The sequence below is a fragment of the Nerophis lumbriciformis genome, linkage group LG13, assembly GCF_033978685.3.
Source record: "Nerophis lumbriciformis linkage group LG13, RoL_Nlum_v2.1, whole genome shotgun sequence".
Classification (NCBI taxonomy): Eukaryota; Metazoa; Chordata; class Actinopteri; order Syngnathiformes; family Syngnathidae; genus Nerophis; species Nerophis lumbriciformis.
Genome location: NC_084560.2, coordinates 8,991,807 through 9,005,641, shown reverse-complemented (window position 1 = coordinate 9,005,641; position 13,835 = coordinate 8,991,807). Strand labels below are relative to the sequence as shown.

The 13,835-nt window shown below is 40.7% G+C and overlaps 1 protein-coding gene across 3 annotated transcripts in view; it reads left to right on the top strand.

Annotated features, from left to right (window-relative positions):
* LOC133613874 (polyprenol dehydrogenase) overlaps positions 1-13,835 on the top strand; it is a 263,414-nt gene that overhangs the window by 206,889 nt on the left and 42,690 nt on the right. For all 3 annotated transcript variants that reach the window (XM_072914439.1, XM_061971743.2, XM_061971744.2), the window contains exons 4-6: positions 3,799-3,900; positions 6,946-7,153; positions 7,212-7,419. In XM_072914439.1, coding sequence (XP_072770540.1) covers positions 3,799-3,900; positions 6,946-7,153; positions 7,212-7,419 — 518 coding nt within the window. The remainder of the gene's footprint in view (positions 1-3,798; positions 3,901-6,945; positions 7,154-7,211; positions 7,420-13,835) is intronic.

The window sequence follows — 13,835 nt, the reverse complement described above, 5'->3', positions numbered from 1 at the left end:
GGTGACGGATACCTGCTCATTCACTGTGAAGCTTGTCCAGCTCCGCATCTCCTCCAGTCTCTCCAAACAGACTCTGGTGTGACAGAGACCCAGTAGCTGGTCTCCATGGCCAAAAGGCTCCCGGGAGGCAGATCTAGAAGTTGACAAAAAAAGCACCGCAGAAGTCACGAAAGTGCCACCCCTTGTCACACAGTCCCAAAGGGTCCCCAACCAAAAAGGCAAAAAAAACCACATGAAAACAATATTTTTGAGCGCTTTATAGACAGAATCGATCAAATCCCATTACCTACATTGTTAGCTGCCTCTTGCTAGTCTTAATTACGATTTGGAATGCTTTAAAAAAAGAAACATTGTTAGCTGCCTCTTGCTAGTCTTAATTACGAATTAGAATGCTTAAAAAAGATACATTGTGAGCTGCCTCTTGCAAGTCTTAATTACGATTTAGAATGCTTAAAAAAAGAAACATTGTTAGCTGCCTCTTACTAGTCTTAATTACGATTTAGAATGCTTAAAAAAAGAAACATTGTTAGCTGCCTCTTACTAGTCTTAATTACGATTTAGAATGCTTAAAAAAGAAACATTGTTAGCTGCCTCTTGCTAGTCTTAATTACGATTTAGAATGCTTAAAAAAGAAACATTGTTAGCTGCCTCTTGCTTGTCTTAATTACGATTTAGAATGCTTAAAAAAAAGAAACATTGTTAGCTGCCTCTTACTAGTCTTAATTACGATTTAGAATGCTTAAAAAAGAAACATTGTTAGCTGCCTCTTGCTAGTCTTAATTACGATTTAGAATGCTTAAAAAAGAAACATTGTTAGCTGCCTCTTGCTTGTCTTAATTACGATTTAGAATGCTTAAAAAAAAGAAACATTGTTAGCTGCCTCTTGCTAGTCTTAATTACAATTTAGAATGCTTAAAAAAAGAAACATTGTTAGCTGCCTCTTGCTAGTCTTAATTACGATTTAGAATGCTTAATAAAAGAAACATTGTTAGCTGCCTCTTGCTAGTCTTAATTACAATTTAGAATGCTTAAAAAAAGAAACATTGTTAGCTGCCTCTTAACTAGTCTTAATTATGATTTAGAATGCTTAAAAAAAGATACATTGTTAGCTGCCTCTTGCTAGTCTTAATTACGATTTAGAATGCTTAAAAAAGATACATTGTTAGCTGCCTCTTACAGTCTTAATTATGATTTAGAATGCTTAAAAAATAAACATTGTTAGCTGCCTCTTGCTTGTCTTAATTACGATTTAGAATGCTTAAAAAAACCCATTGTTAGCTGCCTCTTGCTAGTCTTAATTACGATTTAGAATGCTTAAAAAAAGAAACATTGTTAGCTGCCTCTTGCTTGTCTTAATTACGATTTAGAATGCTTAAAAAAAACATTGTTAGCTGCCTCCTGCTAGTCTTAATTACGATTTAGAATGCTTAAAAAAAGAAACATTGTTAGCTGCCTCTTACTAGTCTTAATTATGATTTAGAATGCTTAAAAAAAAAGACATAAGTGTTCTTGTCTTACATAAGGATTGTGAATGATAGGCACCACTAAAAACAAGTGCAGTTGCCCTTTAACATCCTTGTATCTTCTTAAGGAGATCAAATCAAAGCTTAACTTAATTTAACTTAACGTGAACCCATATTCTTGTGTAAACACATGAACATCAGCCATAATAACAAACGTGAGGGAGAAACATGCAGTTTATTAGTCCCTTGCGGTAGTGGATGATGGAAGAATGCTTGGAATGCTTTGAGGATGAACAACAATGGCAGCCTTGGGGATTCTTGATAAGGTGTATAAAGATGGCAGAGGGGGAGACTCTATTAAACTCCTTTAAATGGATTTTCTCAGAAGCATGTTGGCGAGGGAACAATGGTGAGGTGAAATGATCCCATGACAGTTACAGTATGGCTAAAGGCATCATTTCACACTGATGGTACTACTGCTGGTCACTTTCTTCTCTAACAATGGGAGACCGGGATTTCTGCTCTGTCTCTCCCTGACCACCTGAGGGCACCACAGACTGTTAATGCTTTTAAAAATGGCTTAAAAACCCTTCTTTTTAAAAAAAGCCTTTTTTTGCTCGTTCTAGTTTTTATATTTATTATCTTTTTATTTTATTTGTAATACACTGTAGCACTTTGAGGTTGTTTTCTCAATGTAAAGTGCTTTTTACAAATAAAATCTATTATTATTAACGTGTGTGCTCGAGTACGTGCTACCTGATAACACTCGTGTGATGCGCGATCAGAACAAAGTCTTGATGTAAACAATACAGTAAGCTGCCCAGAGTCACTTTTAAAGTGAAACTGCACTTTTTTTTGCCATTGTGTTTATCATTCACGGCCCTTATGTAAGACAAGAACACTTGTTTTTCTTTTTTTAGGCATTCTAACTCGTAAATAAACGCTAGCAAGAGTCAGCTAAAAATGGAGCCAATGGAAGTGGCTCTATTCTGCCTATAAAGCACTCTAAAAAAAACCTCCATCAAGGTTTTGTATACACGCTGTAAGTATATATGTAGTATCTAGTAACATTCATAATAACATGTAATATTTACATATTTTGATCATTAATTTCACAGACGCATCACAACGTTCACTTTTCCCTTCAAAAACAACAAGACTACTGTGGAGGTTGCCCCCCAGTGGGTTCTCCAGACCACCAATCACCGACATGAGAGCCCAGGTTTCAGGGTTTGATGCTGGTTTATTTTCAGCGTTCTCCATTAGTTTGCTTTTCAGCACAAGGTCTATGTCTGTCGCTCTCGCTCCAACTCTCCTTCAGCTCCAACTCCCACTCCAACCCCTCTCTCCTCCCTGCTGCTGCCTTTTAACAGAGCGACAGGTGATTAGATAACCAGGCCCAGGTGGGCCGTCTACGCACCTGTCGCTGATTTCGAAGCCGGTCCTGGCACACCCCGCTTCGCTGCAGGCCCGCAGGCCACGCCCCCCTCCACAACTACTAACCATGGCAGACTTACAGAGAGACAACAAAGACTACTTTGGGACAAATTATTGACCCAGAAACTTCTATTTTTGAGCCTGAATATAAGGAGGATGATCTACAAGTTTTAGAAGCTGTGTGCTAGACAGATGCAGCTTTAGTCGAACACTAAGCATCATGTAGCAGTATTGCTAAGTGCTAAACAAGATGTACAAACATAATAAAACAATCACTTACTGTACAATGTCTGCTCTCACTGGGATAAAGACCGATGGGATGTTTATATCTTCCCCTTTACATCAACTATTCATCATAATCCTCACTAAGGGTTAAAAACTGTGTTTTTTTCGTGTCTTTCTCACCATCTTTGGGTCTAAGTTGGATGTCAAAGTTGACCAACTTGTGGGTTTATGTCCACAACCTTCTACTATCCAGGTGAGAGACATGATTTATAATCTAGAATTTACTTTCACCAACTCAGAGGCGATGCAGTAGCTCAATATGTCAATATAGCAGCACAAGCTAGTTAGCTCTCTAAAAGTAGTTCCTCTGAGTTAGTGCTTATAATAACAATATCGCTAATACTTGTTAATATTTAGATCATGACATGTAAATGGAGTATTGTTGGCACTTTGTTTTAGAAAGCTACAGTATATGGGTGAAATAGTGTGCTCCCATTATCTGCATTGTTAGCCACCTCTTACTTGCCATATTTTACAACTTAGAATGCATTTAAAAAAGAAAAACATATGTGTCCTTGTGAATGACAGTTAAAATTCCACAAAAGTGCATTTTCTCTTTAAGAAATGATTGTAATAATTTGATGTTTTACCAAAAGTCTTCATTGTGTTCTAGTGGACTTCCAGAAACTGGACCTGGCCTCTCTGCAGTCTGTCCGTCAGTTCGTCCAAAGCTTCAAGGAGCGCGACTTACCGCTCAATATTCTGCTCAATAATGGTGAGTGTCGGTGACCTGGACGTAAACACACACTGGACACTTCATTAGGTACACGCACCAAAGATACAATATAGCGGGTTTTTTCCAGCTGCATAAACAAGGAGTTGAAATGACAGAAAATAAATGCAATTTAAAAAAAAAAGCTTCAATAATTGCAAAATACAATGAAATAGAATGTTGTGTTTGTATGAAATCAAAATGATTGCATGGGTATTACATTTAGGGACGTGTCATTCTAAATAATCCATAAAGAACACATATGTAAAAGCTTTTTGACAACATTCCTCCATAACTTTGATCCATTGTGTGCTATTTTTAATCTGATTGACAAACCTTTCCACCAGCTATTTTATAACTCATGCCTCTTATGGTTTGAAATTGAATCACTTCATTATATAATAATAGTTATACAATTAAGTTATGTTAATATATAATAATAATAAATAATTATTAAAGATGCTGAATTATGTGTAATTATTATTAATCATATTAATCATTAATCATTATTATGATCATATCTAAAAAAAAAAAGTTTTCCATACCTACTTGAACCGCCGCTATTTTATTATTAAATGATTTTTTATAAATAATATATAATAAACAGTAGTTTAACCATAAAATAGCAGCGGTTAAAGTAGGTCTAAAAAAATATATATATATTTTTTTCACAATTTCTTTTCTATACCTACTTTTGTTAATGTTTTTTTTTTATAATTATAAAAAACTAATAATATTTTTTTTAATGAAATAGCTGCTCACTATCATATCAAAATTAAACTATTTAATTGTGAATCAAAAACAGCTTTATTGGCCAAGTATGTTTAACACACAAGGAAATCGTACTTTTTATTTTTTACTATTTTTGTTCAATAATATGTAAACCGCTGCTGTTTCATTAGTAAATTATTATTTATAAATAATAGATAATAAATACAAATTTTTGTTATTATTGTTCATTAATATTTTTTTAAATAAATTAATAGTAAAACAGTTGTATTGTTCATAGTTAAATTATTTGTTATAATGTAAATGATCATTATTGTTATGTATAAAGAAATTGTAATAAATAGTCATTTGATAATAAAATAGCGTTGAAAATCTTTTATTTGGATGTGAAGGGACTGATTATCGTGTAAAGTATATTGTAAATGTATATTTACAAATTTAAACGTTCAAAGAGAACACCTAGAACACAGTTGTCAAACTGAAGGCCCGGGGGCCATTTCTGGCCCGCCACATCATTCTATGTGGCCCGCAAAAACCCTGGAAAAAATGGGTTTCAATAAAAAAAAAAAAAATTAAAAAAAAATTCCCCAAATAAATGCATTCGTTCTTTCAATTTTGAGAGAAAAAAAAATGCATATTTTAAACTTTACTATTATCTGATCATGCCAATTATATTGTTATATACTGTATTGCAAAACTATTTTTGTGAGATAAAAACAAAGAATTAAATATCTGCTTGTCATCTTTATTTTTGATTTTAAAGCAAGTTATACATGAAAAAAATAAAAATAAAAGAATGCATATGCATTTTGATTAATCAAGATTATCCACAGGTTATTACCCGCATGCATAATGTAAATATTTTTTTTTTAAACGGCCATTACTGCAATGTGGCCCTCAATGAAAATGAGTTTGACACCCCTGACCTAGAATAAAAGAATACATTATTGGTCACTAAAACATCTTAAAACATAAACAAACTTACATTTATGAATGATGAAGGGATGACACATTTGTGTGCGTGTGTGTGCGTGTGTGTGCGTGTGTGTGCGTGTGTGTGTGTGTGTGTGTGTGTGTGTGTGTGTGTTCTGGCAATGCTTACTTAAAGGGGACATGGCTCTGTTTACACAGTCATCTTTAGGGGACCTCTGACGGTATGGGGACAAAAAAAACAGGTCCCCTAAAGCAGTGGTCCCCAAACACCGGGCCGCGGCCCGGTACCGGTCCGCACAAGAAAAAAAAAAGTTTTTATTCATTTATTTATTTTAAATTAAATCAACATAAAAAACACAAGATACACTTACAATTAGTGCACCAACCCAAAAAACCTTCCTCCCCCATTCACACTCATTCACACAAAAGGGTTGTTTCTTTCTGTTATTAATATTTGTGGCTCCTACATTATACATCAATATAGATTAATACAGTCTGCAGGGAGCACACATGATTGTATTTTTTTATGCCAAATAAAAAAAAGGGACAAATTTTGAGCGTCAACCGGTCCGCAGTTACAAAAAGGTTGGGGACCACTGCCCTAAAGGGAAACATTTAATTTAATTTAATTTAATTTAATTTAATTTAATTTAATTTAATTTGAACTTTCTTTTTTTTTTTTTAAATGGTCCTCAGTAGTCACGTACACATTTGTGTGAATTATGCAAAATGATTTAAATGTGGTCCCCATGAAGCATATGAAGTCCTTTTCCCCAGGGTCCCCATTCTAACTGGTGTCGGAGGCAGATATTTACATATATCCGAATTTAAGTGTTACTTCTTTTATTTCATAGTCATATTTGAAAACAGCTCGTGTTTTTCCATTTGTTCTCTTTCTGTTTGTCTGCAAGTAAACTGTGTGTGTTAACCTTGAAGCTTTGGAATGTTAGAAAGAGCGATAATGGGCATTTGTTTTGGCTAGAGAGACATGACTGCCTGCGACTTAAGAGGGGAGAGGGTTTGGTCGGGGGGGGGGGGCAGACCATCTTGGCGACGCGATAGAATGTTCTATGCTGGACTGGTCTGAATGTATATCTGCAGAGCTTTGCAAATATATTACAAAATACCTATTCTGTCTCTGGTGGTTTTTCAACTCAGCTTTAAGTGTCGTAAAGAGCTTGGGAGCGAATTGTGACTTGAATTCCCTGGGAGGAACAACTGGTCCAAAACGCAACACTGGCCAGTGGACATTTGACACCATTTTACCTTTTTATGCCTCCACAACCTGTAGAAAGGGTGATCCCCACAAGTCATGATCAAAAACTTGGTCCCCATTCCAAATGATAACCAGTATGTGTGTGTGTGTGTGTGTGTGTGTGTGTGTAGCGGGGGTGATGCTGGTTCCTGAGGGCCGCACAGAAGATGGATTTGAAGTGCACTTTAGTGTCAACTATCTGGGCCACTTCCTGTTGACCTGGCTGCTTCTGGACAACTTGAAAAGCAGCGGCAAACCCGCCAGCGTCTCCCGCGTGGTCAACACCTCCTCCTCGGCACACCGCCTCGGCCAGATCCGACTGGACGACTTGAACAGCGGGTAAGTTCTGGTTTTGGAGCGCTCAAAGGCAAAAAGATTAACGCGTTGTGGACCTCAGCCAGTCCTACTCGGCCCACGGAGCTTATTGTGACAGTAAGCTGGCCCAGATCCTGTTCAGCGCCCACCTCCACCAGGAGCTGCAGCGGGGAGATTTCCCGGTGACTTCCTGCGCTGTGGATCCTGGCATGGTGGACACTGCTCTCTACTGCCACCTGTGGACACCCCTCCGCCTGGCACAGGGTGCGGTGGCACGCCTGCTTTTCAAGGTACGGTGCGCTAAACTATAAAAATGGGAGCCATTACCTCCCTGCTTGGCACTCAGCATCAAGGGTTGGAATTGGGGGTTAAATCACCAAAAATGATTCCCGGGCGCGGCCACCGCTGCTGCTCACTGCTCCCCTCACCTCCCAGGGGTTGATCAAGGGTGATGAGTCAAATGCAGAGAATAATTTCGCCACACCTACTTTAACTTTAACTTTAAACGAGGGACAAAAGTTTTGGACTGGAACAGAATCCAGTTCTGGTGTTGAAGTTTGAAGAATGCATCAGTGTAGACTAAATAAATATACAATTTATTTTCCAGGTTGAATATTGCAGAGTTTTTTTGACAGATATTTGTAAAAAAAATGCAAAATATTTTCTACAATTTGGGGCCTAAATTAAGCATTTTTAAGCAGAAAAAGTGCTAAATGAAATAGTAGGAGTGTGAATCTTGTGGCACCAACAATTCCATCCAAATTCCAATTCCTGGGGTGACAATTCCATTTAGAATCAATTCTGAATTAAACACAAATTTCGATTCAAACCGGTTCTCGCAATGTATTATTTGATATAACAATTATAATGAAATTTTTTCAATACAGGTTAGAAAAGCTACTTCTGGTCTTTTAAAAATGTTTAAATATACACACACACTTTTATATATATATATATATATATATGTATATATATATATATATATATATATATATATATATGTATATATATATATATATATATATATATATATATATATATATATATACATACTGTATATATATATATATATATATATATATATATATATATATATATATATATATATATATATATATACTGTATGTATATATATATCCATCCATCCATCCATCTTCTTCCGCTTATCCGAGGTCGGGTCGCGGGGGCAGCAGCCTAAGCAGGGAAGCCCAGACTTCCCTCTCCCCAGCCACTTCGTCCAGCTCCTCCCGGGGGATCCCGAGGCGTTCCCAGGCCAGCCGGGAGAGATAGTCTTCCCAGCGTGTCCTGGGTCTTCCCCGTGGCCTCCTACCGGTCGGACGTGCCCGAAACACCTTCCTAGGGAGGCGTTCGGGTGGCATCCTGACCAGATGCCCGAACCACCTCATCTGGCTCCTCTCCATGTGGAGGAGCAGCGGCTTTACTTTGAGCTCCCCCCGAATGACAGAGCTTCTCACCCTATCTCTAAGGGAGAGCCCCGCCACCCGGCGGAGGAAACTCATTTCGGCCGCTTGTACCCGTGATCTTGTCCTTTCGGTCATGACCCAAAGCTCATGACCATAGGTGAGGATGGGAACGTAGATCGACCGGTAAATCGAGAGCTTTGCCTTCCGGCTCAGCTCCTTCTTCACCACAACGGATCGATACAGCGTCCGCATTACTGAAGACGCCGCACCGATCCGCCTGTCGATCTCACGATCCACTCTTCCCCCACTCGTGAACAAGACTCCGAGGTACTTGAACTCCTCCACTTGGGGCAAGATCTCCTCCCCAACCCGGAGATGGCACTCCACCCTTTTCCGGGAGAGAACCATGGACTCGGACTTGGAGGTGCTGATTCCCATCCCAGTCGCTTCACACTCGGCTGCGAACCGATCCAGTGAGAGCTGAAGATCTTGGCCGGAGGAAGCCATCAGGACCACATCATCTGCAAATAGCAGAGACCTAATCCTGCAGCCACCAAACCAGATACCCTCAACGCCTTGACTGCGCCTAGAAATTCTGTCCATAAAGGTTATGAACAGAATTGGTGACAAAGGGCAGCCTTGGCGGAGTCCAACCCTCACTGGAAACGTGTCCGACTTACTGCCGGCAATGCGGACCAAGCTCTGACACTGATTATACAGGGACCGAACTGCCACAATAAGACAGTCCGTTACCCCATACTCTCTGAGCACTCCCCACAGGACTTCCCGGGGTACACGGTCGAATGCCTTCTCCAAGTCCACAAAGCACATGTAGACTGGTTGGGCAAACTCCCATGCACCCTCAAGGACCCTGCCGAGAGTATAGAGCTGGTCCACAGTTCCACGACCAGGACGAAAACCACACTGTTCCTCCTGAATCCGAGGTTCGACTATCCGATGTAACCTCCTCTCCAGTACACCTGAATAGACCTTACCGGGAAGGCTGAGGAGTGTGATCCCACGATAGTTGGAACACACCCTCCGGTTCCCCTTCTTAAAGAGAGGAACCACCACCCCGATCTGCCAATCCAGAGGTACCGCCCCCGATGTCCACGCGATGTTGCAGAGTCTTGTCAACCAAGACAGCCCCACAACATCCAGAGCCTTAAGGAACTCCGGGCGGATCTCATCCACCCCCGGGGCCTTGCCACCGAGGAGCTTTTTAACTACCTCGGCAACCTCAGCCCCAGAAATAGGAGAGCCCACCACAGATTCCCCAGGCCCTGCTTCCTTATAGGAAGACGTGCTGGTAGGATTGAGGAGGTCTTCGAAGTATTCCCTCCACCGATCCACAACATCCGCAGTCGAGGTCAGCAGAGCACAATCCCCACCATACACGGTGTTGACACTGCACTGCTTCCCCTTCCTGAGGCGGCGGATGGTGGTCCAGAATTGCTTCGAAGCAGTCCGGAAGTCTTTTTCCATGGCCTCCCCGAACTCCTCCCATGTCCGAGTTTTTGCCTCCGCGACCGCTGAAGCCGCACACCGCTTGGCCTGTCGGTACCTGTCTGCTGCCTCAGGAGTCCCATGAGCCAAAAGAACCCGACAGGACTCCTTCTTCAGCCTGACGGCATCCCTCACCGCCGGCGTCCACCAACGGGTTCTAGGATTACCGCCACGACAGGCACCAACTACCTTGCGGCCACAGCTCCAATCGGCCGCCTCGACAATAGAGGTACGGAACATTGTCCACTCGGACTCAATGTCCAGCACCTCCCTCGTGACATGTTCAAAGTTCTTCCGGAGGTGGGAATTGAAACTCTCTCTGACAGGAGACTCTGCCAGGCGTTCCCAGCAAACCCTCACAATGCGTTTGGGCCTGCCAGGTCTGTCCGGCATCCTCCCCCACCATCGCAGCCAACTCACCACCAGGTGGTGATCGGTAGAAAGCTCCGCCCCTCTCTTCACCCGAGTGTCCAAAACATGAGGCCGCAAATCCGATGACACAACTACAAAGTCGATCATGGAACTGCGGCCTAGGGTGTCCTGGTGCCAAGTGCACATATGGACACACTTATGTTTGAACATGGTGTTTGTTATCGACAATCTGTGACTAGCACAAAAGTCCAATAACAAAACACCACTCGGGTTCAGATCCGGGCGGCCATTCTTCCCAATCACACCTCTCCAGGTTTCACTGTCGCTGCCAACATGAGCGTTGAAGTCCCCCAGTAGAACGAGGGAATCACCCGGGGGAGCACTCTCCAGTACTCCCTCGAGTGAATCCAAAAAGGGTGGGTACTCTGAGCTGCTGTTTGGCGCGTAAACGCAAACAACAGTCAGGACCCGTCCCCCCACCCGAAGGCGGAGGGAAGCTACCCTCTCGTCCACCGGGTTGAACTCCAACGTGCAGGCTTTGAGCCGAGGGGCAACAAGAATTGCCACCCCAGCCCGTCGCCTCTCACTGCCGGCAACGCCAGAGTGGAAGAGAGTCCAGCCCCTCTCAAGAGAAGTGATTCCAGAGCCCTTGCTGTGCGTCGAAGTGAGTCCGACTATATCTAGCCGGAACTTCTCCACCTCACGCACTAGCTCAGGCTCCTTCCCCCCCAGCGAAGTGACGTTCCACGTCCCAAGAGCCAGCTTATGTAGCCGAGGATCGGACCGCCAAGCGCCCTGCCCTCGGCTGCCGCCCAGCTCACACTGCACCCGACCTCTATGGCCCCTGCTATGGGTGGTGAGCCCATTGGAGGGGGGACCCACGTTGCCTCTTCGGGCTGTGCCCGGCCGGGCCCCATGGGGACAGGCCCGGCCACCAGGCGCTCGCCATCGTGCCCCACCTCCGGGCCTGGCTCCAGAGGGGGGCCCCGGTGACCCGCGTCCGGGCGAGGGAAATCTGGGTCCTTGGTTTGTGTTCTTCATGGAGGTCTTCGAGCTGCTCTTTGTCTGATCCCTCACCTAGGACCAGTTTGCCTTGGGAGACCCTACCAGGGGGCATAGAAACCCCCGGACAACATAGCTCCTAGGATCATTGGGACACGCAAACTCCTCTACCACGATAAGGTGGCAGCTCAGAGAGGATATATATATATATATATGTATATGTATATATATATATATATATATATATATATATATATATATATATATATATATATATATATATATATATAGCAACTGTGCAGATAATTGTTCGTAATTTGGGCCAAAAGTCTAAATAAGGAAAAAAAAAAAGATTTTAAACTTAAAAAGATGGAGCTGAAACTGTAAAAAATAAGAAGAAAACAGAAGCTAAAAACATCGAAATACTGTCTATGAAATTGAAAAATAAAGAATTTATTCAAAATAATTACCAGGCTAAATCATAATTATACAATTTTTTATTTTGAATACATTAATGCAGTGTTTTTTGAGATACAGTCTGGTGTGCCGTGGGAGATTGTCTAATTTCACCTATTTGGGTTAAAAATATTTTTTGCAAACCAGTAATTATAGTCTGCAAATGATGTGTTGTTGTTGAGTGTCTGTGCTGTCTAGAGCTCGGCAGAGTAACCGTGTAATACTCTTCCATATCAGTAGGTGGCAGCCGGTGCTAATTGCTTTGTAGATGTCGGAAACAGCGGGAGGCAGGGTGCAGGTAAAATTCTGTCGAATGTTTAAACCAAAATTAAACATAAGGTGTGTGCCCCTAAGAAAAGGCATTGAAGCTTAGGGAAGGCTATGCAGAACGAAACTAAAACTGAACTGGCTACAAAGTAAACAAAAACAGAATGCTGGACGACAGCAAAGACTTACTGTGGAGCAAAGACGGCGTCCACCGAACATGACGTGACAATCAACAATGTCCCCACAAGAAAGGATAAAAACAACTGAAATATTCTTGATTGCTAAAACAAAGTAGATGCGGGAAATATCGTTTAAAGAAAGACATGAAACTGCTACAGGAAAATAGCAAAAAAAAGAGAAAAAGCCATTAAAATAGGAGCGCAAGACAAGAAGTAAAACACTACACACAGGAAAACAGCAAAAAAGTCCAAATAAGTCAGGGTGTGATGTGACAGGTGGTGACAGTACACCTACTTTGAGACAAGAGCTATAGTGATGCATGCTTGGTTATGCTTTAAAGTCATATCCAACAATTGCGACAACGACTTTTTACTGTCAACTGAGTTTAGTTTTTTAATGATTTCTGCTGGTGGTGTGCCTCCGCATTTTTTTCAACGCACAAAATGTGCCTTGGCTCAAAAAAGGTTGAAAAACATTGCATTAATGTATTTAAAAAATTAAAAAATCAAAATCTATTATGAGTGAGTTAATTCCTCACCGCATTTTTACTTGAAATGAAGGTCGGTCTGATCCAATTACCTTGATGACATTTTTTAAAGGAACGTTGAGAAGAAACGCCATGTCAGTGTAGAACGTGCAGAATGACGCTGCCTGGAGGAGTCGGACCCTTCCACACAAACACACGCACACACATAAACACACACACACACACACACGCACAATCTTGTATTTTCGTACCTTCTTGAGACCTCCGAAAAATGCCTACCTCTTTAGGACCATTCTTTCTAGATATATAAAGATTTGTATTTACAACATTAATAATATATACATACTATGCAAATATTAAAAAAAAGCTTGTTGTGAAAAATTAGTTGGAATTTCACGAGATTAAGGTCACAATTTCACAAGAATTTTGGCAGCAATATAATAAAAGTCTTCATTTTGCTCAACGCAAGTCAAAATTTTACAAGAAAAACTAAACATTTGTGCAATATTATGATAAAAGTTGGAATTTTACTCATTAACAGTCGCAATTTAACAAGAAACACTTAAATTTTTGGCATTTTTATAAAAATAGTCGCAGTTTTACTCGACAAAAGTCACAATTTTGTAAGAAAGCTTTCAAATGTTGTCAATATTATAATAACAATCGGAATTTTACTTGGCAAAGTGATGACAAAAGTCATGATTTTGCTCAAAAAATGTCACTATTTTACAAGAACAACAGCAAAATTGGCAATATCGTGATAAAAGTCATAACTTTATATGACAAATGTCGGCATTTTGCATCAAAAAGTAATGATTTTACATTGAAACGTAATAATTTTACGAGAAAAAAAAAATAATATGAGAAATTGTTTCCAATTTTATCAGAAAAAAGTTGACACATTGTGAGAAAAAGACTGCTTTTTGGTATTTTTTTTCTTCTTTTCAATCTTTTGTTTTTAATTGTTTTTTAATCTTCATTATTTACTTAAACGTATTACAGTATGTCTCTA